Here is a 24,975-nt window from a genome sequence, read left to right as displayed (position 1 = left end):
TGCTGTTCAGCCTACTTTAAAAAATCTGGATAAAGGGGTCATCCACAGTTTTTTTTTTAAGTAAATTGCACTAAGATTTTAGGGGGGGAGGGGGATTTTCAGAAAATCTTACAATGTCTTACAAGGTGAGAAGGGGTCAGCGTTGCCAGATATACCGATTTTTGAACTTGATACCGATATACAGATATGGTTTCTCAGAATGCCGATTTTTTAGATTTTATACCGATTTATACCGATTTTTTATAATAATCAAAATGATTGCCTGGCCACGCTGAACGGTTGCAGGAAACCATTGTGAGAGACTTTTATTTTTTCAATATCTCTTATGTTTAGTGCCGTTTTATGATTGATAATCTTTCGATTAATGTTTCAATTTCCTCGCCGATTTGGGCTACCCAGGAATTGAGAAACAACTGATGAATCATCCCGGTAATTCCTGGGAATCGAGAAATACTTTTATTCAGTGAATAAGCAGGTCCATCAATATGCTGAATTTTTAACTTCCTAAAGTTTATTCAATCTTCACTTGGAATTTTGTTCCAGTAATTTCGACTTCGCTTGGAAGTTTCTTCTGGCTTAGCTCGAAAGATTCTTCCGTCTTCTCCCGCCAGTTTGTTTTTCAACTTCCCCGGAACATCAGGGATGCTTAAAGTGTTTTATTGCGGTTCCATTCTTGCTTCAGGAAAACTGCAGGAAATTTTAAGAGGTTCTGAATATTCAGAATAGTTCAGACTTTTGCGTAAGTTTAAAGATCTGTGAGGGTAAGCTCCGATGAATCAGGAATGTCCAGAGAACTCCAATAAACCTAAGGAAACATCAAAAATATTTTGGAAACTTCAAAAATGCAAAGCACTTCAGGGAAATTGAATGGTTTACAGGATTATTCCATTTTTCCGGGGAATTCAGATAACTTAGGAAAGCTCTGAGAACATCAAAAAAGATGAATTAATTTAAATGAGTTCCGAGAAACTCGGGGAATTTCCGAAAACTTGAGCAAAGTATCGAGAGGTTCATGAAAATTTTGGAAGCTTAAGAGAAGTAACATGAACATTAGAAAATTGTGAGAGGCAAGTTTCGAGAACTTTTAAAAATTAAAAAAATCGAGAAGATCAGAGAGCTTCAATGCTGATGATCCATTAATTACAAGAATATTGTGAGAGCATTTAAGAAGTTCTAAAACCTTCATGAAAGCTCGGAAACCTTCAAAGAAGATTAGAGATTTCTAATAGTTGCATAATAATCAAGGAAGTTCCCAGTACTTCGAGGGAACAGAGGGATCAGAGAACTTCAAAACAGCCCGTTAAACTTTAGGAAAAGTGCAAGAACTTTCAAGGAGCTCCGAGGAATTATGTGATATTTCGAAGTGCTGTAACCAGTGGTGTGTCTGTCTGTCTGAGATTAGTGAGATTGTCGCGATTAGTGTTTCGTATTTTATGTATAACAATATGCCAAGGAAAGGTTTAAATACAAGCTACCAACACCACCCATCGCCCACAAAATCACCCACTGGACAGTACACAGCCACACCACTAAACGACAGGAAGATCCTCTACCTACCACAAGATGGCACTGTTTACTGGATTTGGAGGCCATTAGGAGGTGGCATAATTGTGCCATGATGAGGCGAAATAGGGCGGAAGGACGATGGCTCAAAGAGGAGGAGAGAAGATAGGTCAGCCGCCATCGTTGAGAATTATTTGATTGGCGATACTCAACAGCGATACTTCGTAAAGCTAGTTCAAGCAAGTTCGAAAATCAGTAAAAAACCGTGAGGACGTGAAAAAAAGTGAAGAAGGAGAGTGAGGTGCAGAACCATCCAGGTTAAATTCCCTTCTAGAGAAACACCTTCTCGATCGCCAATAACCGCCATCGTGATTCCCCATTATGTCCACAGGACCCCGTGGTTTACCGCTGGCAATTCATCCACGGTTTGGTCAGACCCCGTAGTGTCCGTCATTCGGCATACGGCGCGTATAGTGAGGAGAGAGAGAGAGAGAAATCGAAGAGCCGTCGCGGAAAGTACCGAAGTACGCGACCGGCTTGCGAACCAAGTCGAGGGTTCAAAGTCGAAGGAAAGGAACCGACTGGGCTGTGAAAAGTGCCCAGAAGGAAGCTGAGGAACGTAAAGGAGTGACTGTGGAAGGACCAACAGCGGGCCCGCGCTGAAGAATAAGAAGAAACGTCAGGCGAAACGAGGTAGGAGATAACCAATAAGAAAGTGGGACGAAAGTGGAAACAATAAAGGTACCTATAGCTAAACAAGTGTTGTGTGTGTTGGATATTCGAGTGTTTCCTTGGCCGTGATATTCGAGCGCGCATGCCGACCCTGAGGTAGTGTAGAGGGGGGTCTCATTAGTGCTGGGCAGGGAGTACCCCATCTGTTACAGTGCATTTCAGGAAACTTCAGGGGCATTGTTGGGTCTTCAGGGATGTTTTATAAAAATAAGAAAAATTTTCAGAGCATGTAAGCATGTGCTAACATCCCCAAGAAATCTCTTTCTTCCAGAATTTTTCCCCATTTTCTCCTTGAAGTTTCTTGCGACTGATCCGTAAGCCCTCTGACTTCCAACTTTCTCCAGAAGTTTCTTCCACTCTACCTTAGGAAGTTTATGCCATCTTCTTCCGTCTCCATAAAGTTTATTCCTACTCCTCCAGGAAGTTTACTTAAACTTCCACCAAATGTATCGTCTTCCTCTGGAAATTTCTCCTTAAGTCATTCCCGTAGATTTCTTTTTGGGCATTAATTGGAAGGTTTTTCTGAGCTTCTTCTGGCTTTCCATGGAAATGACTACTTCTGGAATTTGTTTCAGATTTCCAAATCTTGTCTGGCTTCCTCTGGATGTGTCATCCGATTTTTTTTTCCGAAAGCTGCTTTAACTTGTCATCAGAAGTTTCTCGATAGTTGTCTTGGAAGTTCCCCGGAAGTTTTTCTGGCTTCTCTTAGAACTTTCTTCAAACTTCCTCCAGTAGAGCTACTTTATTCTTTCTCTGGAAATTTGATCGGCTTCCTTCAGAAGCTAGTTTAAACATTGCCCGGGAATTTTTTCCGGCTTCTCCTGGAAATCAAATTTTCTGTTCTAAGGCCAAAAGTTTGATCTGTTGGCATCAAAAATGGTAAAAATATAAATTTAATTACGATAATAAATACCGGTAAATACCGATACCTGAACCATTTGGCTACTTTTTACCTTTTGGTTAAAATTTGACAGATGGAAAGGTATTGATTAACCCTGCTATCTGAACATGATTATTTCTGACAGACAAGAAGTTAAATTTTTACAATCGCGGCTCGAAAACCGGTCGATTGACAGCACGGGGATTTTCGAACACAGAAAATAACTTTCGAAATGTCACTTTTAACGTCTATGTATGTACAACAATTATTCAAACTAATTAAAATTAAAATCGTTGAAACAACACTTATTAAGTATCAAATCGTTATCTGGGCTAGTTGTACCTTCCCCTACGTTTTAAGGTATGGTATACCAAGCAGCGTCACGAAATAATGAAAGGTTTTAAACACCTTTAATTTGGTCATTTGTTGATGGATTTACATTGTTAATGTACCATTTAAATCAGATTTGATATACAGGTTTGAGATACCCTTCTTTGTGTGCCAAAAATATAGTTGAAAAAATAATCAGATTTTTCGGGAAAAAAGTGATCAACTTCCATCTGATGTCATTAATGAACAATAGATAAATGACTGCCTGTTTCCAAAAAAGCTTCAAAGCTTCACAATAAACATAATCCACGAGTTGAGGTCGAAACATTCTGCAATGGAAGATTGCGACTTCTGGTTCTTAAGAAAAAAAAATATCAGAAACCCTACTATTATATGAGTAAACCAGACCGGGAATCGAACGGCAGCGGGCCTTAGGCTTAGTAAAAAAAAGCACCAGACCCATTACTTCTCAAGCTCAGTGTTGGTGATGATGATGATGATAGTGGTTTACCACCCATTGTAGCACGGAAACTAAGTCGGACAGCAGTGGGCTCTCTTCTCTGTTTGTCTTGATCAAGCTTAATAACCTCTGATTGTCCTCAACATGTCGCTGTATGAAGGGCCAAAAACGGATTGGGTAGATCGATAGGCAAAGTTGCCTATACGCATCTACGGAACTAGAGAATTTCCTTCCAGCAACTTGATCAGCCAATTGGTCAAAAAGACAAGCCCTCAAACAGGAAGATGCCCCAATGAGTGGGGAGAAGAGCCCGCCCTTTATCCACGAAATGTTATCAACAGGGAGTTGGCATTCCCACTCTCCCCGTCCAAATCGCTTCAATCGGGTGCCCTGTTGGACCGTCCCTTTCCTTTTATTTATGTATTTCAATGTATATACGAGTTGATTGTTATGATTATTGTCAATAATACTTACATTTCGATGAGTAATACTTATCATTACAGAAACCAATTTTGAATCGTAGATCGTAGACCATGCCGTTCAACAATCCACTCGTTCCGAGACGGGGCTCTGTGATAAAGCCATCTTCTTCATCATGTTCGTTCGTCACCCGGAATGCATGCAAATGAAAAAGAGATACAACCAGGATTAGTTTTTTTTTGTTTTTTTTTTATTTTTTTTTTTGGTCCTTGTTACACATTCTCTGTCTTATCCTTTTTTCTTCCAGGGTTTACAACTTCCTTTTCCTTGATCTTCTTCTTCTGTCGATACACCATCTGAAATTTCGCTATCCTCATTCTTGTAAATTTCTACCACTTTCTTTTTTTAATTTTTCTTTGTCCTAAGCTAGTTTTTCCCATTCTTCTATATCAAGTTCTTCATATCTATCAAAGTCCTGATTTAATGATTTCCTCCAAGTAAGCCTTGGCCTACCCTATTTTTTCTTGTTGAATTTGAATCTATACGCTAATTGCAGTGGATGATTCATCTCTCTTCTTCTGATATGTCCAAAATAACTTATTCTGCCTACCCTAACTCGTCTATTTATTGTTTTTCCTGCTAAAATTTATCTTGCATTAAATTTCATATTACTTGGTTTTTTACAGCTCTTAAAAATGTTCCTTAGAATATTTTTTCGTAGTTTGCTAGTGCCACCCTGTTTTTCATTGTTAATACCGCTACCTTAGTTCCGTATAATAAAGCTGGCGCCAAAACTGTAGTATATATAAGCCTTCCAAATTTCCAACTCGGATGAAATCGTGTACAAAAATCTACTACTAATCTTGAAGTTTTCAAAGCGTTTATAGATCTATGCCTATTGGTTAAATTCCTGTTTAGGGTTGCTGTCAGACAAACTCCTAAATACTTAATATAAAGGGTGATACGGTCAAAATTTGGTCAATATCAACTTGACGTATTTCTTTCAATTTTGCATTTAAAAAACCTGAACACCCCTCATTTTGAAGGTGTGTGTGTGTAGAATGTTGCTCCTATTTTGATTTTGGAATTCACTCTTCAGTTGTTAAAATGCCGTCCAAGCAAGAAGAGCAGCGTATCAAAATTTTGCTCGCGCATCGCGAAAATCCGAGCTACTCGCACGCAAAGTTGGCAAAATCGCTAAAAGTTGCCAAATCAACCGTTACAAATGTAATTAAAGTGTTTGGGGAACGTTTGTCGACAGCCAGGAAGTCTGGATCGGGGGGAAATCGAAAACCGGAAGCCGCTGAGACGACAAAGAGAGTTGCCGGTAGTTTCAAGCGAAACCCTAACCTCTCTCTCCGAGATGCCGCAAATAAGCTGGGTGTATCGTCTACAACCGTGCATCGAGCCAAAAAACGAGCCGGACTATCGACTTACAAGAAGGTAGTGACTCCAAATCGCGATGGTAAACAAAATACGACGGCCAAAGCGCGATCCCGGAGGCTGTACACGACGATGCTGACGAAATTTGACTGCGTGGTAATGGACGACGAAACCTACGTCAAAGCCGACTACAAGCAGCTTCCGGAACAGGAGTTTTATACGGCAAAAGGAAGGGGAAAGGTAGCAGATGTTTTCAAGCACATGAAACTGTCAAAGTTCGCAAAGAAATATCTGGTTTGGCAAGCCATCTGTACCTGTGGCTTGAAAAGCAGCATTTTCATAGCTTCCGGGACTGTCAACCAAGAAATATACGTGAAAGAGTGTTTGAATAAACGTCTGCTGCCTTTCCTGAAGAAACACGGTTGTTCCGTACTGTTTTGGCCGGATTTGGCATCTTGCCATTACGGTAAAAAGGCCATGGAGTGGTACGCCGCCAACAACGTGCAGGTGGTTCCCAAGGACAAGAACCCTCCCAACACGCCAGAGCTCCGCGCAATTGAGAAATACTGGGCTATTGTCAAGCGGAACCTAAAGAAGACCAAAAAAACTGCTAAGGGCGAGCAGCAGTTCAAGGCAAACTGGCTTTCTGCGGCGAAGAAGGTGGACAAGGTGGCTGTACAAAATCTGATGGCAGGGGTCAAGCGTAAGGCCCGGCAATTCGGATTTGGAAAAGCGGAAGCCTAACTGAATATTTTTCCTGAATTTTATACTAATTGAACTTGAAAAAGAAATTTAATTTGATTTTTTAAATAAACGATTTCACCGATTTACACGCGTTTTCCCTTGACCAAGTTTTGACCGTATCACCCTTTATTCACTAGTTTTAAAAGCAGTTCCATTAAGCATTAATTCGTTTGGCTGTACAGCTGTGTCATTTTGGTATCTAACTAAAATTTGACTTTTCTCCCTATTGATTTTAAGACCTACTTTAGCTCCTCTTCTAGTACTTTAAGAATATTCTCTAACTCATTTATACTTCTTGCTATGATTAATATGTCATCGGCAAATGCTAAAATTATCGGCAGTTTTAAGCAATCTACATCTATCAATTCTAATTCAGACTTCTCAAGCTCAGTGTTGGTGCACCCAAACTACTCTCAATTAATAACTGTGAAAGTGCTCAGAAATTAGAATTCCAGTAGGAACGTTATTGGTCAGTATTTCTTCCGGGAAGCAATATTCTTATCTTGGGTCCCGATCTTAAAATCCGCAGCCATCTCGCATAGCCCTTGCCTCGGGTATAATCGCTCGATATTAATTTCCCCTGAAAATTAAAATTAATCTACTCTTTCTCGTGGCAGTTAATGTCCAAATTAAGATTCCCGTAAATTAAATGCAAGCAAATCCGTACCCAAGACATTATTCACGGGTCATTACCCATCTCCTTCACGCGCCATTTATTGGACTGCTTATACCAGACCAATGTCTCCGTCTACCTACAGCGTACGGCTGGAAAGTTGTCTTCGTTGACAGTTTTAATTTCCTCCGATTGGTGAATTATGGCTCCGCAAGCATAGTTGGTTTTCAGCTTTTGCATCACGTTCCAGTTCACCCCACCGGGTGCAACTTTATCAAAAAGCGTTCTAAAATTAAACCTCACAAACTCCTCCATCTACATAAACATCAAACTTCTGTTGCTCTTCTTTTCTTCAAAGTGTACTGCTTCTTTGTTCATTTCTACCAAGCCTACTGATGGTTTACTTTCAAAAGAAAAACTTGTACACCTTCACGAGGAACGCTGCTGCAGTTTTCTCAATTTTACCCCCTTTGCTTTCTGTTTTCAGAGTTGCCTCCGTCGTTATTTTCATCCTGGAGATCAAATGGCTCTTCACACTATTCATCCATCTTCTTTGTGCAAGGTAAGTCGTGATAAGATGCTTTTGGAAAGTGCAGACGCTGGATATACCGTTCCTTTATCCTAACGCATTAGGTAGAATGGATGGAAATTAAACATTTCATGCTACATGTCGCAAATATTTAGAAACACTCGGTTGCAAAACAGAACTCCTTTCTCTACTAGGCACGTTGTGATAGAGCTGAAAAGCGTCCCACAAATGTTCGTGACTTGGTGATAACAAGCTCCTGGAATCCTCCTCGCCCAGCCTGGAATTCTGTATTGTCGAACCGATGCGATGATGGAGAAAGCCTCTTCCAAGGTTCAATTATTTTTAGCATTCCCCACTATACTGCGGGAAAATTCTAATTGAATAACCCTAACGGAATTTCAATCCGTTCGGAGAGCTCGGGTGTGCCGATAGCGGGCTCCGACCACAATTCAAGGAAAACATTCTAGCACACTGGCGGAGCAAGGTAGGCACGACTCTGATGAAATATAATTAATTTACAGGAAATTCTTGAGAGAATTCCAACAATTTACTTCTACGATTGCCGGTTCCATGAGGTATGCTATGTTGAAGAAAATATTTAGAAACTCTTGAGTTGCCTCCTCATAAGTTATGGCCTGGCTTCGTCTATAGACAAACACAAGCAGTAGTGGCTGTGTAGTTTGTTGCGACACACCAATGTGCACAAATGCAAGCCTAATAGTACGGCTACATATCACTTTCTCTACATCCGATATAAATACATCGGAACGAATCCGCTTTTTGGCAATGTTCCACTCGATGAACGTAATCCTAAAGATTTATCTTTCCCAGACAAATCGAATTGTAGGTTTCGTTTCCCCCCTCACCAGCCTTTGAAACTGCCTGCATCAGGCAAATAATTACCAATTCCCCCGGGTAGGAGTGAGTTTAGGTCTTATTGGCTGCACCCAAAGTTGTCTGATTGAATTTCCACCTTCTAACTAAACCGTTCCGTCTTTTATCTTCTTGATTTTCCATTTCAGCAGTGGAGGAAGCAGCGACAACGACTTCTCAACAAGCTGTCACAAGTGTTGGAACATCTGTCGGCTGTGCGGTGGCTGGCGGTTGTCCTTTCCCTATGTGGCCTTAGGCATCGCGCTGATTATGTGGCCCCACCGGCTGTGGCTCAGTCACGTGGCCGGCGGTCAACTGATCGGGCTAGCCCTGCTGCGGTTGCTCACGCTGTGCCAGTTCCGGCAGAGCGGCAAGGACGAGGAACTGCTCAATCACTTTGACGAGCACGTCGATAAGTGAGTATCTTTTTGCTGTAGCCAAAGAGCACAGCTGCTGCACTACGGGAGGTGGAATCTATTATTTCGGCGGTTCATTTTCAAATTAGGTTCAGTTTAGGATTGTTCTGTCGTCTCTGGAGTTCTGGACTAGTTGGAAAGTAGGGCACAAGTGACGCTTGTCGCAATAGAGTAGGAGCAAGAAAATGAGACCCTAAATCAGTTTGTGGATATGTGTGCACTAGGGTGCTTCATTTTAATAAAACGATGAATTTCTGATAGGCCACCCTTCAGTTCGATTTAGAACCCCAACATGCGAGCCTGTGCAAACAATAGTAAAGATTGATGAAGGTTTAGACTGCTAATAAACGCATAACAGTCTAACGTAGTTTTTTACCACTTTTAAGGTAAATTCATGAAACATTAAATGTACTTAAATAATTCAAAGGAAACAGCTATGTTTATTCCTGAAATGATGGCAAAATAGCAAACCTTGTCAGTCCCATGTCGCAAATAAACACATAACAGGCTCAGAGTTGAAAATATCAAGAGCCACATGTGAAAGGGTCTGCAAGCTTTTTTATAAACATACCTTTGTAGGCCCTTTTCTCGCCAGCCGAGGGTTGCCCACGCAAACCAACAACAACATCGGGAAGGGGAAAGTTGCCCCTAACCCGGTGATGTTGATGGTTTGCGTTGGTGTAATATGGATGGTGAAAAAAGGGCATAAGAAGGTTTGTTTACCAAAAGTTTGTATGCCCTTTTCACATGTTGTTGTTGATATGCAACCAAAAATTTATTTCAGCAACTAGTAACTTTATTAGCTAACCTATTACTGTAAGAAAACTGGTGTTACAACAAATTAGAGTCAAAATTAAAATTTTTGTTTGTTCACAAATGTTTTACAATTCGAAGAAATTTGAAAATCCACACGGCGAATGAGAACGACCCAAATTTGAGATTAGCTAACTTATAAATCACATGAAGTGCAGAAACACAGCGATGAGTAAATTTGCCTCACGTTTATCCACGTTGTTCAAGGTTTGTCCAGGAATACTTCCCGAATATGATTAACTCAGTCTATTGGTACCACCGAAAAACCGACATGAATGACCATATTACTCGCCATATGAATTATTATGACATTTCTGCCTAAAGCACACTACTGACATCTGTCTTCGTGTTCGCGGAATAACGTTTGTCTAAGCCACGAATACGCGTGCCAAATTTTTGATCTATTCTATTATAGACAAATAATTTTTATCTTGATAAAAATTCTTTGGTTTTGACAGATCGGATCGCTGCACATTTGAATCACCCGCTAGAAATTGTTGAGCATAAGTTAAGTTCATGTTTCATGTCGGTTGGTTGGTGTTGGTACTACTCCTAGAATTAGTAAAATTTTCGTCAATTTTTCCGGCAGATTTTTGAGGTTTTCCACTGGAAACCATGAGGCAAATTTATTCATCCCTGCGTACCTGTACTTTTGGTGATTATGAGTGAACAAAACTCAAATTTGAGTCGTTCTCATTCGCCGTGTAGTCTTCTTCATATTCATCAATGCTTAACCTGAACATTGTTTTACATCTTAAAATACATTACCTTCTGGAGATCTACGGCTAGAATCACAGTATATGGCAGCACAGTTTCTCCATAGAGGTCCAGCGCTGCCATTTATACAGATTTATCTGTATTATACAGATTTTTTAATCTTAATACAGACCCGATACAGAATACAGATTTATCACAGATTTTTAAATTACAATACAAATTTATACAGATTTTTATAAAATGCTTGAGAAAAAAAAAATCTATATCAAAATAAGTTATCAAGCAGTTCTCACTTATATCAATATATGTTATAATTTTGATATTCTTCGCATATCTTTTAGCTCTCATTTTTGTTCTGTTAGCCATCAACTACATCAAAATGAAATCAATTTGAGTTATCAGGAATAATGAAAACAACATAATTCTTGTTTTCATTTTGTTCTCACCCTCTGCTCGGGAACCTATCAAATTTCCATCGACAATTCCAGAACAACATGTGAAAAGGGCATACAAGCTTTTTGTAAACAAACCTTTGTAGGCCCTTTTCTCACCAACCGAGGGTCGCCCACGTAAACCAGCAATATCATCGGGAAGGGGAAAGTGTCCCCTACCCGGTGATGTTAAAGGTTTGCGTTGGTGTCATATGGGTGGCGAGAAAAGGGCATAAGAAGGTTTGTTTACAAAAAGCTTGTATGCCCTTTTCACATGTTGTTCTGGAATTAATCATGTTATGGTGTTTTTGACAGCATTCACTACCAGAGAACCAACCGCTTTCGGATGCATATGGAGCTGGTAGTAAACGATTTGAGATTGTATGGGGATTTACAGTATTAATTGAATATTTCCAATATATTTAAGTATGTATGTTAAATACAAGAAAAGTGCCCGAGCACATTAAAATAGTACAAATACAAGTTCTCGTAAACATTTTACTTGCATTAAAAATGTATTTCGTACGAAATTGCGGATTTTCTGATATTCTCCATACTGCAAAAATGATTTTACCAGCACTGGCGGGGCGACATCTCTCGACTTTTCGGTGTAACTACCACACAAATGATGTAATTAATTGTATTCATCTATATTAAAAATATCAAATAGTAATGAACTCGTGCACTTTTTTGCATTTAAAACTGCTTATCAGGAAGATAATGAATAGAAACTAAAATCTCCATACATTTTCAAACGGCTTCATATCACTCTTATAAATAAGTACGGACGATATCACAAATCTAGAGATGAACTAGCCTAAGGCTAAAAATCTCTTAAATAAAGAATTAAAAAAAAAAAAGATATCACAAATGGCGCAATTATATCCCGTATGGTCAGTACGATAGCCCGAATAGGTGGTTAAGCACTTTTTATGGTTATTTTGTATGCACTGTATTTGTAAAACAACAAAACATGATTAATTAAGAAAAAAATCGTCAATACAGAAAATACAGATTTTTTAATAGAGTGGATACAGATTTTTTATAAAACCACCTGGCAGCTCTGGAGGTAACTCTAAGACAAGAAGGTCCCGAAGAAATGTGCTCAACTTTTTGGCTCAGCTCTGGTACTCTCTTCGGTCCCTAGCTTATCGATGCACCCCTCGAAACATAGGAAAATCCACGAACCCCTCATTTTATCTATCAAACTTCATAGCGAATCAAAACAATAAAGTAGTACTAGAATTTCGACTAGAATGGGGTACGTTAATCGATGTACTTGGGACCGATAGGCTAATCAAGTGTGAGCCAAATTGAAATCTTTAGTTTCCACCGGTTGCCTCGCTGGTTGCTACAACTGCGTCATTTAATGGCTAGCTCGAGTTTACGAAACTAACGATTTTAAATTGGCTCACTTCTTGACTAGTCTATTGGTTCCAAGTAAATCGATTAACGTATCCCATTGTAGTATAAATTCCAGTACTACACTATGTTTGTTTTGATTCGCTATGAAAGTTTGACAGATAAAATGAGGGTTTCGTGGATTTTTATATATTTCGAGGGGCGCATCGATTAGCTTGGGACCGAAGATAGTACCAGAGCTGAGCCTAAAAGTTGAGCTCGTTTCTTCGGAACCTTCTGGTCTTATAGTTACCTCTATGTTTGTACGTCAAAAATAGACGTCACATTTAGTTTGACATTTCGTCACCGACAAACCGACATGAATGAGCATAGCAAAAATCAATAAAATTTCTGACCAAAGTACACTACTGACATCTGGCTCCATGTTCGCGGGAAATATTTAGCTAAGCCATGAACCCGCATGCAAAAGTTATTAATTGGATCGTGTCTGATCTATTCTGGACAAATTATTTTTATCTAGATCAAAAAATCCTATGGTTTTGACAGTTTGGTTCACTGCACATTTAAATCGGCCGTTTACAATTTTCGGGCATAAGTCAGAATTAAGTGCCATGTCGGTTTGTCGGTGATTTTGTAGTCATAATTAGTGAGGCGCATTCGAATGGAATATAAAGTGTTAATAGAAATAATTTGGAAATCATTTTCATTCATCACTGAAATCAAGACTTGAAAGCGTTTTTAGCAAAAACCCTAAGCCTTTCTAAATTTGCGAGTTTTAATGCTGTGAAAATAACAATACCAAACTTTACACTGTGAAATGCGCGTGAAATTTTTTTAACGTCAATCAAACAATCCATTGAAGTTCCCCTCAGCAGTGCTGAGATTTGGTATTGTCATTGACAGACTTTCAAATTAACAAAATTGTTAATCACATAGTTACTGATAGACTTGATGCACACAAAAACCTTTGTCAAAATCTCATTCATTTAATAGAGATTAATCTGGTAACAAAAAGTGTAATTTCGTGCATTCTGAGCCACATTATTGTTATCCAAGCAGTTCAGAACGTAGATGCTTCTGCACTTTAACCAAAGATGAATACTAAGATGAAACTGTCGAAAGAAAAACTTTCTATTTTAGTGTCTTCTTTCACGGTCCCTTTCATCCAATGAGAACCCCCCGTATTCAAGGTAATTTTGTGGTTTTGCTGCCCCCTCGGAAGAGATGAAATTTTGCGCTCATTTTTATCAAAACAATCACACCAAAATCAGAGATGTCCCATTTTTTAATTACTCGATTAACAACTAATCGATTATTTTTTGTTCGCTGTGCTGCCATTTTTCCACGAATGAGAGTGCAGCACATGTTTGAAACGATCGGTGATGATCCTGTGGAGATGTTAATGCTTATATCGGCATGATCTAACCGACTATAAATAGTTTACTTTTCGGTTCGTTAATCGATTAAACGATTATTCGAATGAAAATCGGACATCACTAGATGAATGTGAAACGTCATTTCAAATATAAGGCCGTTCATAAATAATGATACAATTTGAAAGGGACCGGGGCTAATCACAAATTACGTCTCCATGGTAACTGAAATAAACACGAGTGTTCACCGGTTGCTTTAACGGCTCCATGTAATTGTTTTGCTCAAGTCATTTAATTTCGTTTCAAATTTAGGTAATACAAAAATCTACACATTTTCGTCACTGACTGCATTAACACTGACAATTGACATGGGTTGCCTTGACGATGACTGTTCGCTCAAATGAGTGACCAAAGCAAAATTTTGAATATCGCCGTAATTTTGCAGCACTGTCCCTCAGTGTAGTTTAACGTTTGACAAGCCAGCCCAGGTAGCGAGTGGAATTCACTAACTGGGCTGCGCCTTTAGCCAAGTTAACGAACATTGCAGGCTAGCTTATACAGGCAAAAATTAACAGTATAAGCCACTTTTTGGCTGTATAAGCTATTCTGTAGCTAAAATTGTTAGTTGGGAAGCACTGTACCCACTTTTCGGGTAACTTTTATTTTGTCTTTATTATGTCCATTAATTGTGGAATGTGGAGTTGGTTGATGGTTGGCTTTGATTTGTTGATCGGCATAGAATGGATGAAATATTCCAGCGCACCGCATAAGGCCCCAGCTTGACGAAGCTCGATCGGCATAACTACACTGAACCAATATGACATATTCATGCTATGTGGCAGTCTAATAAATTTGCGCTATAAGAAAATCCAATGAAAACGATATGATTGAAAATCTATCAGGTAAATTTTATATGAATATCTGATACATTTCCAATGCTGATATGTAGGTAACTTTTATATGATCTTCATATGATAAATGAAAATTGGTCAACTTATAAGAATTAATAATTAACTGAAATGGATTTGAAACCCATCAGCACAAGCTTTACATTTCACCACAGTATCATATACATGTCATAAATCAATTTAATTAAAATTTATATGAATATCACATGATATTTACTTCTTGTTTTGACACATATATTCGAAAAATAAATCGAAAAATAAACATCAGACAGTGGGAGGTGGTGCTTCGAGTGCTTTCACAGTTGCGTTTTTTTTTTATTTTATTGTAGCTGATTTGGGATTCGATCCAGGACTGTGGAGGTGTGATGCTGTCGGTGTCTTCGTTCGGTTCCACTGGGCCACGAATGACATTGAGATTGAGCTCGTTCAATTAGCATGAAGTAAAATCAACTCTTCCAACATGGAATGCTCGTTTTGCTAGAGTGAAGAAATATAGCACTGACAAACTTATGTTCCTTTCGGTGGTGTATTTTGTTCTAATCTGTCTTAATGCTCCTGTGTGCAATAAAACGATAACCAAATTATATGCGTTCATAGAACTGGTTCATAAAGTTCCAGTACTAGTGCTGGGGAATCTGAATAAGCCATGTATAAGGCTTACAATTATAATTTTATCAAAGTAAATATTGCAGTAGTTTTTTTTTTCAATTTAAATACATTTTCTTCTGGAAGCCCTTATCTTATGGGCCAATAACAAATAAAGATTTTAAGTATCATTGTTGTAAGCAGTATTTAGTTCGACGAACAATCATGTTCAATAAGTGTACGATAACATCGTTGAAAATTATTTCAATAATGTATGCAGAACAATCATATAATATGTATTTTTTTGGGAACGATATTCATCCCAAAAACCATGCCAAAACAAATGTTTGCTGTTGGATTCCTTAAAAGGCAAATCTATATGACTATCTAATGATTGGCATGGATCTGTCAACAATCTACAAACTTAAAAAATGGTCGGAAGCTATTCGAATGCGATATAAATGTTCTCCTATAGTGCAAACTTAAATGACTGTCCAATACTTTCTACATGCCTTTTTTCACGCGAAATATCAACAAATGTCAAAAATCGTTAAAAGCAACTCCAATAAAATATACATGACTGTCATATATTATATATCTTTTAGTGAGCAATATTCATCACGAAAACAGGTTTGTTTTACTGGATTTGCTTATAGTGCAAACTTATATGAATTTCCATTAGTTTCTAGATGTTCGTTCCCACCGTTCGTTGAGCGGTGGAACAAATCCACCAGAAAATATCGGGAGCACTATTCTCGACAATTCAGTCGTCTTGCAAACATCGAGGGCGTATTCCATCGACTTTTGCTGACCTCTGACCCAGTGATGACAGTGCAGAAACAGTTTCCTCAAACCGATAAAGAGCAATTGCCAGGACCTGTGCAAATGCTGTTGCAATAATCGACATTGCAAGATAACAGGTATAGTTGTAAGAATTAAAAAAAATATATTATGAATCTAGATATCTCATCAACATTTGTCACACGCACACATGTACGAGAATATACATGAAGAAGCTTTGTGCATACATTAGTAAAGCGTTCGGCAACGTGCAGCTAGCGAAGCATAAGAGGCATATTCCATCGTTTCCATCGCACGCAGCTAGCGTGCCGTGCATTGGCGAACGCTAATTGAATAAACATTGTAGTCTATGAATTCAGATATCTCAAATATATAAAATTACATGTCCGGCAAACTTTCACCTTTGATTGATGATAAATTGTACATTTCAGAAAGTAAACGACTTTTTGCTAATACTTGCAACTTTTCGAGAAATCATGGTAATTTTCACTATTTTGGCTAATATTTCGCTTGTATCGACCCAAAATATTGGGAACTCTTCCTCAAAACTTGCAAATTATTCGACTTAAAAGATTCACGGTGTTAAAAATTAAGGATTTCTCGTTAGTATGGAAAATAGTACAAAAAACGTAAATTTCAGTTAAATTTTACAATATTCACTATATCTTTGTTGTTTGAAGACCTAGAGCTTTGAGTTTTTCGGCATTTTTATATATTATTCTATGTTCTACAACTTTGTCCAAGACAACAAACCTCTATCATGCGAAATAAGAAAGTTAGTATCGCAGCACCATCTATGCGGAGAGAATTTGAACTAATTTCTATGACCAGATGAAGGCGCATGTTAAACCGAGAAACTTTTCCAAAGACACCAATTCAATATAATGCAAACCCAATGCGCTAGAGGGTTTGTCTTGCTAATTTCGGTTCCTGGCCCAGTGTGCAGTGGAATCTATCAATCATCACATAGAATGAATAAATCTTCTGACATTGCTATGTTATAAGATGGATCCAATAAATCGTACATGTCGATTTGTTTCAGTGTAGTGAAGGAACCTACACTCAAAGATAAATTAAATCAAAAAGCTATGCAGATTCCCGCTTCACCTTATTGAGTCCGAGCCATGATTACTCTGGAAGTAGTCATGCATGATTAAAATCGAAATAATCTTTCCAGTATTAAACTTTATTCTTTTTCAATAGTGATATATAATCAAACAAGAATAAAATTCAATCAAAAATTATTAAAATAGAATAAAAAATAATGAAAATTCATTCAATAAAAAAATCTACAATCTAATCAACCATGATTAAACTGGGATTAATATCAGATGCTTATTATTTAGAAAGAGAGGTTTAATTTTTAATTATTCGATATGATTAAACAACTGACAAACAAACAAAACTCTCGTAAGTTGTTCATCTAACAAGCATTTAACGGTCAATTTGAAAGTATCGTAGTTGGTAGTACCGCCACCTGTGGCACGCATAGTCAATTGCCTTGCGTTTGATGTTTACACACTACCGCCATCTGTTCAGCGTACTACCCACCACAGTGTATTCAACAGATGGCGGTAATGTTTTAGCGACGATGTTTTACAGTGATAAATATTCAATGCTTTATGTCTGTTTGTCTGTGATTGAAATGAGTTTAAAGTCAAATTGATTAAATTTCAAGCGAAATGGGAATAGTTCAATTTATCAGTGTACACAGCAAAACATAATTACTATTAACTTGAGTGTAATTTACACACACTTAATTTTTTCGCCGAGATTCCAACAGCCGAGTGATTCTGCAATTTATTTTGCTGAGATTCATTAAAATCAGGGAGGCTGTCATCTGATCACTCAATGTGCGCAATGTGCTGATTTTCTGAAATAAACAAAGTGAGAATCAAGCAAACACAAAGTTTGCTTGTCTATCACCCTGCACAAGTGTAAAACAGCGGAGAAGAGAAGACAGACACACACCCAGAAATAACGAAAGCTCAATGTGTAGCCATCGCTCCGACGGTTCCGACGCAAAGAGTGCCACTCAGTGTAGGGTTGAAAATGAGAAACCCAGCAAAAATACAAAATTCTTCTTTATCTCCTATTCATGCAGTCGTGGTAAGCAAAGTATGCAAATAATTCAAAAAAGCCATTAGCGCTTGCTGTATTACAGTGGCGTCACGTGAGAAAATTAACTAGTTGTGCACCTATTTTATTTATATATTGTCTGTAACAGTAGAAGCCAATTTTGATGCATAATAAAAAAATGGGATACAAATCTTTCGACGGGGGTACCTGCATAAAAAATAAACGAAATGATGATGGGAAACAGTTCTGCTACCAGTTTTGCTTACTCTTGCATAGAAACTGATTTTCTTTTTAAGACTCATGTTTATGATATTTGTCAACGTTACTCGCCGTTTCCTAAGCAGTAGTGTAGAGTTGACGCCAATTGCGATTTCCTCGAAATGCTCCACTTGCCGCGAAATTTCCTCGAGCACGACACAACCAACAATTTTCACTTGTCCATTTCGGCAAAGTTCCGCGGTATGATTTTACTATTTCTTTTACATGTCGTTTTCAAGTTTTCCAACTTTGGTCGAGGGACGTCCATTCTCGCAATAAGCATTTTTTCCTCCATGGATCTTCTGGCAAACGGTCTTTTCAGGAGGTCATCAACAATATGCTGTTCCATGATTCCTATTTAATTTTGCACTATGCTATGAACAATATTCCATCAATGCGCTGAGGCTACTGAATGAAATGCAGACATGGTAGTGAGAAAATTTAAAAATTTAAAAATTCGATGTATGCGTGTTGGTAGGTATACAACGAATGACGGCTCTCCAAGATTCAATAAATTCAGAGAGAAACTCAAATGCGACGTTGCCTATACGTGAAAATTTATTCTCTTCTCTTTAAACTGTGCAAAGATAGAAGTGCACAAAATAAACACTAACACAGCGGCAATTATGCTTACGGGATTTCAATACATATACAACTGATCTGGTTGTAAATACGAGCGTTTCTGGTGCACAAGGAAAAGTGCTCAGTAGGGTGCTTCATTCTGAAAAAAGTGATGAATTTCTGATGGGCCACCCTCCAGTTCGATTCATAGCCCCAAAATATGAACCTGTGCAAAAATTGGTAAAGATTGATGAAGGTTTAGAGGTCGCGCCAATGATTTGAAATTTGTATGGGAATTACTATGGAAGAATTTAAAAAATCGCTTATATCGCTATAACTTTGCTTCTACTTGTCCAAATGTCGAAAAAATTTAATATGTTATTGCTATGGCAATAAACAAAAAGCCTACAGTTGCTACGCTCAGTTTTGCAGCGTATCAAGAATTATAAAAATGTGAAAAAATGGCAAAATAGGGTAAATTGACAGATGAATATGTACAAGGCAACAACGCCAATTTCATCGCAACAACAACAGGCTTGTTGATCATTGTCATGACAACCACATATTTTTTTTTTCAACGTTTGGACAACTACAACCAAAGTTAGAGCAATGTAAACGAAAATCAATAATTTCCCATACTAATTCACCAAAATCTCCATACAAAATCCAAATCATTGGCGCGACCTCTAAACCTTCATCAATCTTTACCATTTTTTGCACAGGTTCATATTTTGGGGCTATGAATCGAACTGGAGGGTGGCCTATCAAAAATTCATCACTTTTTTCAAAATGAAACACCCTAGTGCTCAGACTGGGAGAACGGGGAGAACTAAGCATGCGGTGGCTTTGGTAGAACGAAGGCATATTTTCCCTGCTTGTTTTGTGTCGCTCATTCGCCATAGAAGCCCAAAAAGAGTGTTGTCTGCACGTGGTAAAATCCCATGCTATGCCTCGCTTCTGTTTTTACGTACTTTTCTTTCAGTGGTGGGTAAAACGGAGGTTGAGCAGCGATGTGGTAAACAATTCAGCTACTATCCTGTGATGTGGTGGATAATTCAGTTACTATCCATATGGAACCAATAAATAGGGCGGACAAAAATGGTTTTCATTGAGTATTAAATTTTTGCGTCTTAACTTTTATGAAATATTAATTTTACTTTTTGAAAATTCGAGACTGTGCAGTGCACGAGGTGCACATAAGGACGAGACGCCACTGCTGTATTATATTCGCTCCCTGCGCCGCACGGAGTGTACCGCTCATTGTGTGGATCGCTTTCTCACAGATAAGTTTGAAAATCATATATCAGCTAATAAACAGATATTTTGCAGAGATATCAGGATACCACGGCTTCTTAAGAGCTACTCTGCCGTTAAGACTTTTCATATGAAGACGATTTCGTACGGATTGTGATGTCAGTTGAATGGAAAACTCGCTTTCAATCTGTTTCGCAATTTTCGGAACTGATAGTCCCCGGTCCAGCTCCGCCTTCTTCACGATAGCTTTGTCAATTCGGCCAGTTGTATTTGAAGGACGCCCCGATCGCTTAGCTGGTGAGATAGAACCACGCTTTTTGTACATCTGCACAATTCTAGCGACCGTATCTTTGTGAAGCTGGACAATATCGGCAATATCACCATAGAGGTAACTCTAAGACCAGAAGGTCCCGAAGAAACGTGCTCAACTTTTTTGATTCAGCTCTGGTACCCTCTTCGGTTCCAAGCTAATCAATGCACCCCTCGAAACATAGGAAAAGCCATGAACCCCTCATTCTATCTGTCAAACTTTCATAGCGAATCTAAACGAACTGTGTAGTACTAGAATTTCGACTAGAATGGGATACGTTAAACGATTTGCTTGGGACCAATAGGCTAGTCAAGTAGTGAGCCAATTTAAAATCGTTAGTTTCCACCTGAGTACTGCGAACTCAGCCGATTTTATTTTTCAAGTGAGCTAGAAAACATCTTGAAAATCTTCCGAAGTTTCAAATTGTTTTGCTGAAACAGCTCATGAAATTGTATATACATGCTGTCAAATGAACTCTTGGCTCCTCCTCCTCTGCTCCAGAAATAACGTATACATGGTGATGGGAGTGCACTTGCTCACAAAGCTCACATGACTCTTATAAAGTTTGATTACATTCTTGTTTCAGCAACCCAGTTTTAGCATTATTAATATCAAATAAAAACACTTTTTCGAGCATCACGCTCGATGATTTACATTATCCGCCTACTAAGGTTGATGTTTCGACAGTTTCATAATTATAATTCTTAATTTGTTTTCAGTAGATGGCAACACCTTTACTTGTGGTTCAAACAATAACTACCTACGTGACTTCTGAGCTCTTTCGAATGTTTGGCTCCCGTTTGACAGTTTGACTTGGCTCCCAGATGACAAGCATTTTGAGTTAGTTCACAGGACTCAGGTTTCCACCGGCTGTTACAACGCTCTTCATTGATCGGCTTTTTTAATTTAATCCTTCTTTGACCACGTCAACAAAAATATATTCCTGTCCATGTTTGCTGGTTAGACCCTGGGTACTGCGGAGTCGAGCAATTTTATTTTGCAAGCTAATGGAAAACTGCTTGAAAATTTTCTCAAGTTTAAAATTGATTTGCTCTTTCTCAGTTGATTCCCGCCAAAAGCTCTGAGCCAGGAGTGCTCGAGCCCCCATGACTCTATCAAAGTTTGTTTACATACATGTTTCGCCAAAGTATGTTTTACTGTAATTGAAAACTCAGCTGCCTCATAAAAAATATGCTGGTTTTTAAACTTCCATCACTAAGCCTGTTGGTTTTTATCTTTCAGCTTAAAAATAAGAATGTGTTATGAAAAAGTATAAAACATTTTTATGAGATTACAATGCTTGACGGTAGATAAGAAGAGTAACTGCATTTGCTGCTTCTGAATGTTTGGCTCCCGCTTGACAGTTCACACTGGCTCACAAGTGACAAGCACCTTGAGTGAGTCCGCGGTACTCAGGTTAAACCGAGGGTTAGATCAACTAAAGAAATTCAATGTGAGATTCTTTTACATGATGCAAGGGGTAAGTCACTCAGCACATTGCGCCAAAATTAGATTCGGCACAGCCTGAGTACACCTTCAGCACACCTTCGGCAAAATCTCGTAGGCATTGGATTGTTGTAAATAAAAAGGGAGCACTGCTGAACCACTGCACAGAAAAAAATTCCGAATATTAACTATCGCGTAAAATCTCCCTTCGTTTAATTTAGAGCTATACTTGGCATAAACAGCGAAATCGTTTACAAGCTTGCATACAATATTGCTAATTTATGTGATATTGCGCTTAAATTTACACGAAATATTGCGTAAATTTATGCCAAATTTAGCGTTAATTTTATGTGCGCTATATCTCGCAAAAATTAACATGAATTTTTCGAACGGTGTGTCATTGAAATTGTTGACAACATTACGTGCTGTTGGACTGTATATTCAGGAACATCCTCTAATTGAATATACCAGAGGAACTCAGACCAGCAGTTCACTTCTCGGTTCACTTATAAATTTAAATTCGAAACGTTGGTTTTAGAACGGGCTCAAGATAAGAGGCAGATAATTATTACCCATTATTACCCTTAATTCAAATAATGCTGCAACTCACACAAAACAAACTACAGAAGTCATATTCATCATCCTCTATATTCGGTCTCCAACAATGTTTCCCACTGGTTCCAACTGTTTCCGGCCACTGTTAGATCGTTGATTTTCGATTAAACCCTGCCACCAGCTAAAAAGAATAGGTTAAAATATTCGAGGGGGACGACTCTATCTACGATGCAGAAAAGATTGCGTTTTGCTGTGGCTAGCTGCGCGCACGCTGAGTAGATAGAAAGAAGATTGATGACGATTCTGAAGATTTCCTGCAAAAAGATGATGCGCGATGCAAGTAGATGCGACAAATGAACGAAGATTTTTCTCGAAGATTGATTCGCTAGAGTGAGATAGATGTGTCGCCCCCTCGAAAATATTAACTATTTTTTGAGCTAACAAACTTGTTACAGGACCTTACAGTATCAAAATAAACACTGCTACTAAGTTCGCTGCACTGGTCTTTTTTTTTAACAATTTGTACCGTTCAAAAAATTCTTGTAAATTTCTGCGAGATAAAGCGCACATAAAATTAACGCTAGAATTGGCATAAATTTACGCAATATTTCGTGTAAATTTAAGCGCAATATCGCATAAATTAGCAATATTGTATGCAAGCTTGTTAAAGATTTCGCTGTTTATGCCAAGTTTAGCTAAAAATTAAACGAAGGGAGATTTTACGCGATAGTTAAAATTCAGATTTTTTTTTTCTGTGTGTGTTGATTTTCTTTCCTGAAGTTCCATGAAGTTTATTGATGTCGGGGCTCCCAACTTGTTCAAAAATCACGATGAATCCAAAACAATCATTCAAACGACCCCACTGATTTCCCTTTCTTACAGATACGACAATCTCACCGACGTACTGGTGGACGATTCGATGCCAAAACCCGGTCAAAGCCTCGAAGACGAAGACGAGTACGACGAAGACGAGATTGACCGTGATATTCACGAGGGCAAGATCAGCACCCGAAACGGATCCATTTGACATCAGGATCACCAAAAGCCATTATCATCTGGCCGGGCAACAAACCCGAAGAAAACAATTCGCAAAAACATGAACCAAAGCTACGAGAAGCTGGACGAAGATTGCGATTGTGATGTTATCAAATAGGAACGACCGTCGATGGAGCTCGGACGCGATGAGAACTTCGTCGAGGAGACGGCTAGCTAGTAGGTGGTTGTGCGAGGCCACGTGCCACAGTTTTGCATACAAGAGTGATTGTAAATAAACGGAATCAAATACAATAATCGTTATACATTTACGCGATGTGGTTAATGATATGTAGTGGATGGTTTTCTTTCGTTGGTCTGTTTGATTGTATTAATCTCAAATTTTTATTTTTATTTTGAGACGCGATGGAGCTTGCGAGGATTCCATATTAATTCTAAGTTTTTTTTTTTTAATTGGAATCCCAACGAAAACTTTTTACTCGTTTTGGTATGGAATCCGCGCAGAAACAACTCAATCAGAAAAAAAGGCTTTTAGAGGCAACCACGTGTGCATGTATGTACTACTTAATTCCCAAGTTTTTTGGCATTGAAAAAGGAAGTTGCAAAACACCCAAACGTTGATCAAGTTGGACTTTATTATAAATATTACACAGTAAAGAAAGAAAAAAACTTTTTATACAGAATACCAACTATCACATGCTTCCACTCAATTGCGATGACTCTATCCGGACGGTGGGTGCTGAACGAATAGCTAGCCAACAGATCACTCCCATAAATCCCGCTCCAAACACAGCCAGCAGCTGTACCAAACACTGTACCATTCGTTCCATCACCTCCATCTTGCACTCCATCTTGAGTACCCGTTCGCGCAAATGTTCCATTTCGGTCGATTGTTTCTCGTTGAACTTTTTACTTTTCTCGGCAATTTTTTCAACCAATTCTTTGGAGGCAGCACTGTTGGCAGCAACCGTCTCGTTGCCATGGGATCCACTATTTCCCATAGCTGGTGCGATAGAAGGGGCAAGCTTTTTGCCCAAATTCCCCAGGAAGGTACGGTGGTAAATGAAGACGCTGTATTTTGTATTCTGATTTTCACACGACATAAATAGTCACCACACTGACAGACTCCGGTGGAAGCAACGAGTGGCCGAGAGCGATACGACGAAGTGTCATCTGAGGCTGATGGAAACCGCGCACAGCCATTACAAAATTGTTTGTCGTATAGCTATTTATCTATTGTAAGAGGCGCGCTTTTCTTAGCTCAGTCTGTACAGGTGCAGACATGGTGCAAAACCATGCTGATATGAGGGGGATGTCGATTCCCTATTAGAAAAAAAAAAATTGTTCAAGTTGAGGACAGGTGCATAGTTCCAGTTGGAACGTAATACTTGGCCAAATAGGATGAAAAAGCTATTATGAGAGAGGTGGTTGATATAGGTTGGTATGTGCCATCTCTATGAACGTGTAATTAATGTTAAATGAGTGTTTGTATATTTATTTATCAGCTACGAGTATCATTTGGAGGAGGTTCGTTAGGGAGTGAGTGTGAAAGGTGTAGGAAGAAGGAGATTCCTTATCTCACGTGCGATATGCTTGATAATTGTCTATACAATTCACACCTATTTAGGAAGTGAGTGGGGATTTCC

General features: G+C 38.6%; 1 protein-coding gene across 3 annotated transcripts in view; it reads left to right on the top strand.

Annotated features, from left to right (window-relative positions):
* Positions 1–24,388, top strand: part of LOC135708469 (uncharacterized) — a 120,816-nt gene extending 96,428 nt beyond the window's left edge. For 2 of the 3 annotated variants that reach the window (XM_065230588.1, XM_065230590.1), the window contains exons 4-6: positions 7,553–7,627; positions 8,617–8,883; positions 23,219–24,388. In XM_065230588.1, coding sequence (XP_065086660.1) covers positions 7,553–7,627; positions 8,617–8,883; positions 23,219–23,363 — 487 coding nt within the window. In that variant the 3' untranslated portion in view covers positions 23,364–24,388. The remainder of the gene's footprint in view (positions 1–7,552; positions 7,628–8,616; positions 8,884–23,218) is intronic. The other variant, XM_065230591.1, reaches the window with a different exon arrangement.
* Positions 24,389–24,975: the final 587 nt, after the last annotated feature.

The sequence above is a fragment of the Ochlerotatus camptorhynchus genome, unplaced genomic scaffold (assembly GCF_037179485.1).
Source record: "Ochlerotatus camptorhynchus isolate MF236.1 unplaced genomic scaffold, CSIRO-AGI_Acam_v1.1 ptg000330l, whole genome shotgun sequence".
NCBI classification, from domain to species: domain Eukaryota; kingdom Metazoa; phylum Arthropoda; class Insecta; order Diptera; family Culicidae; genus Ochlerotatus; species Ochlerotatus camptorhynchus.
The sequence above is the reverse complement of the archived record's forward strand: the minus strand, read 5'-3'. Positions and strand labels throughout refer to the sequence as shown.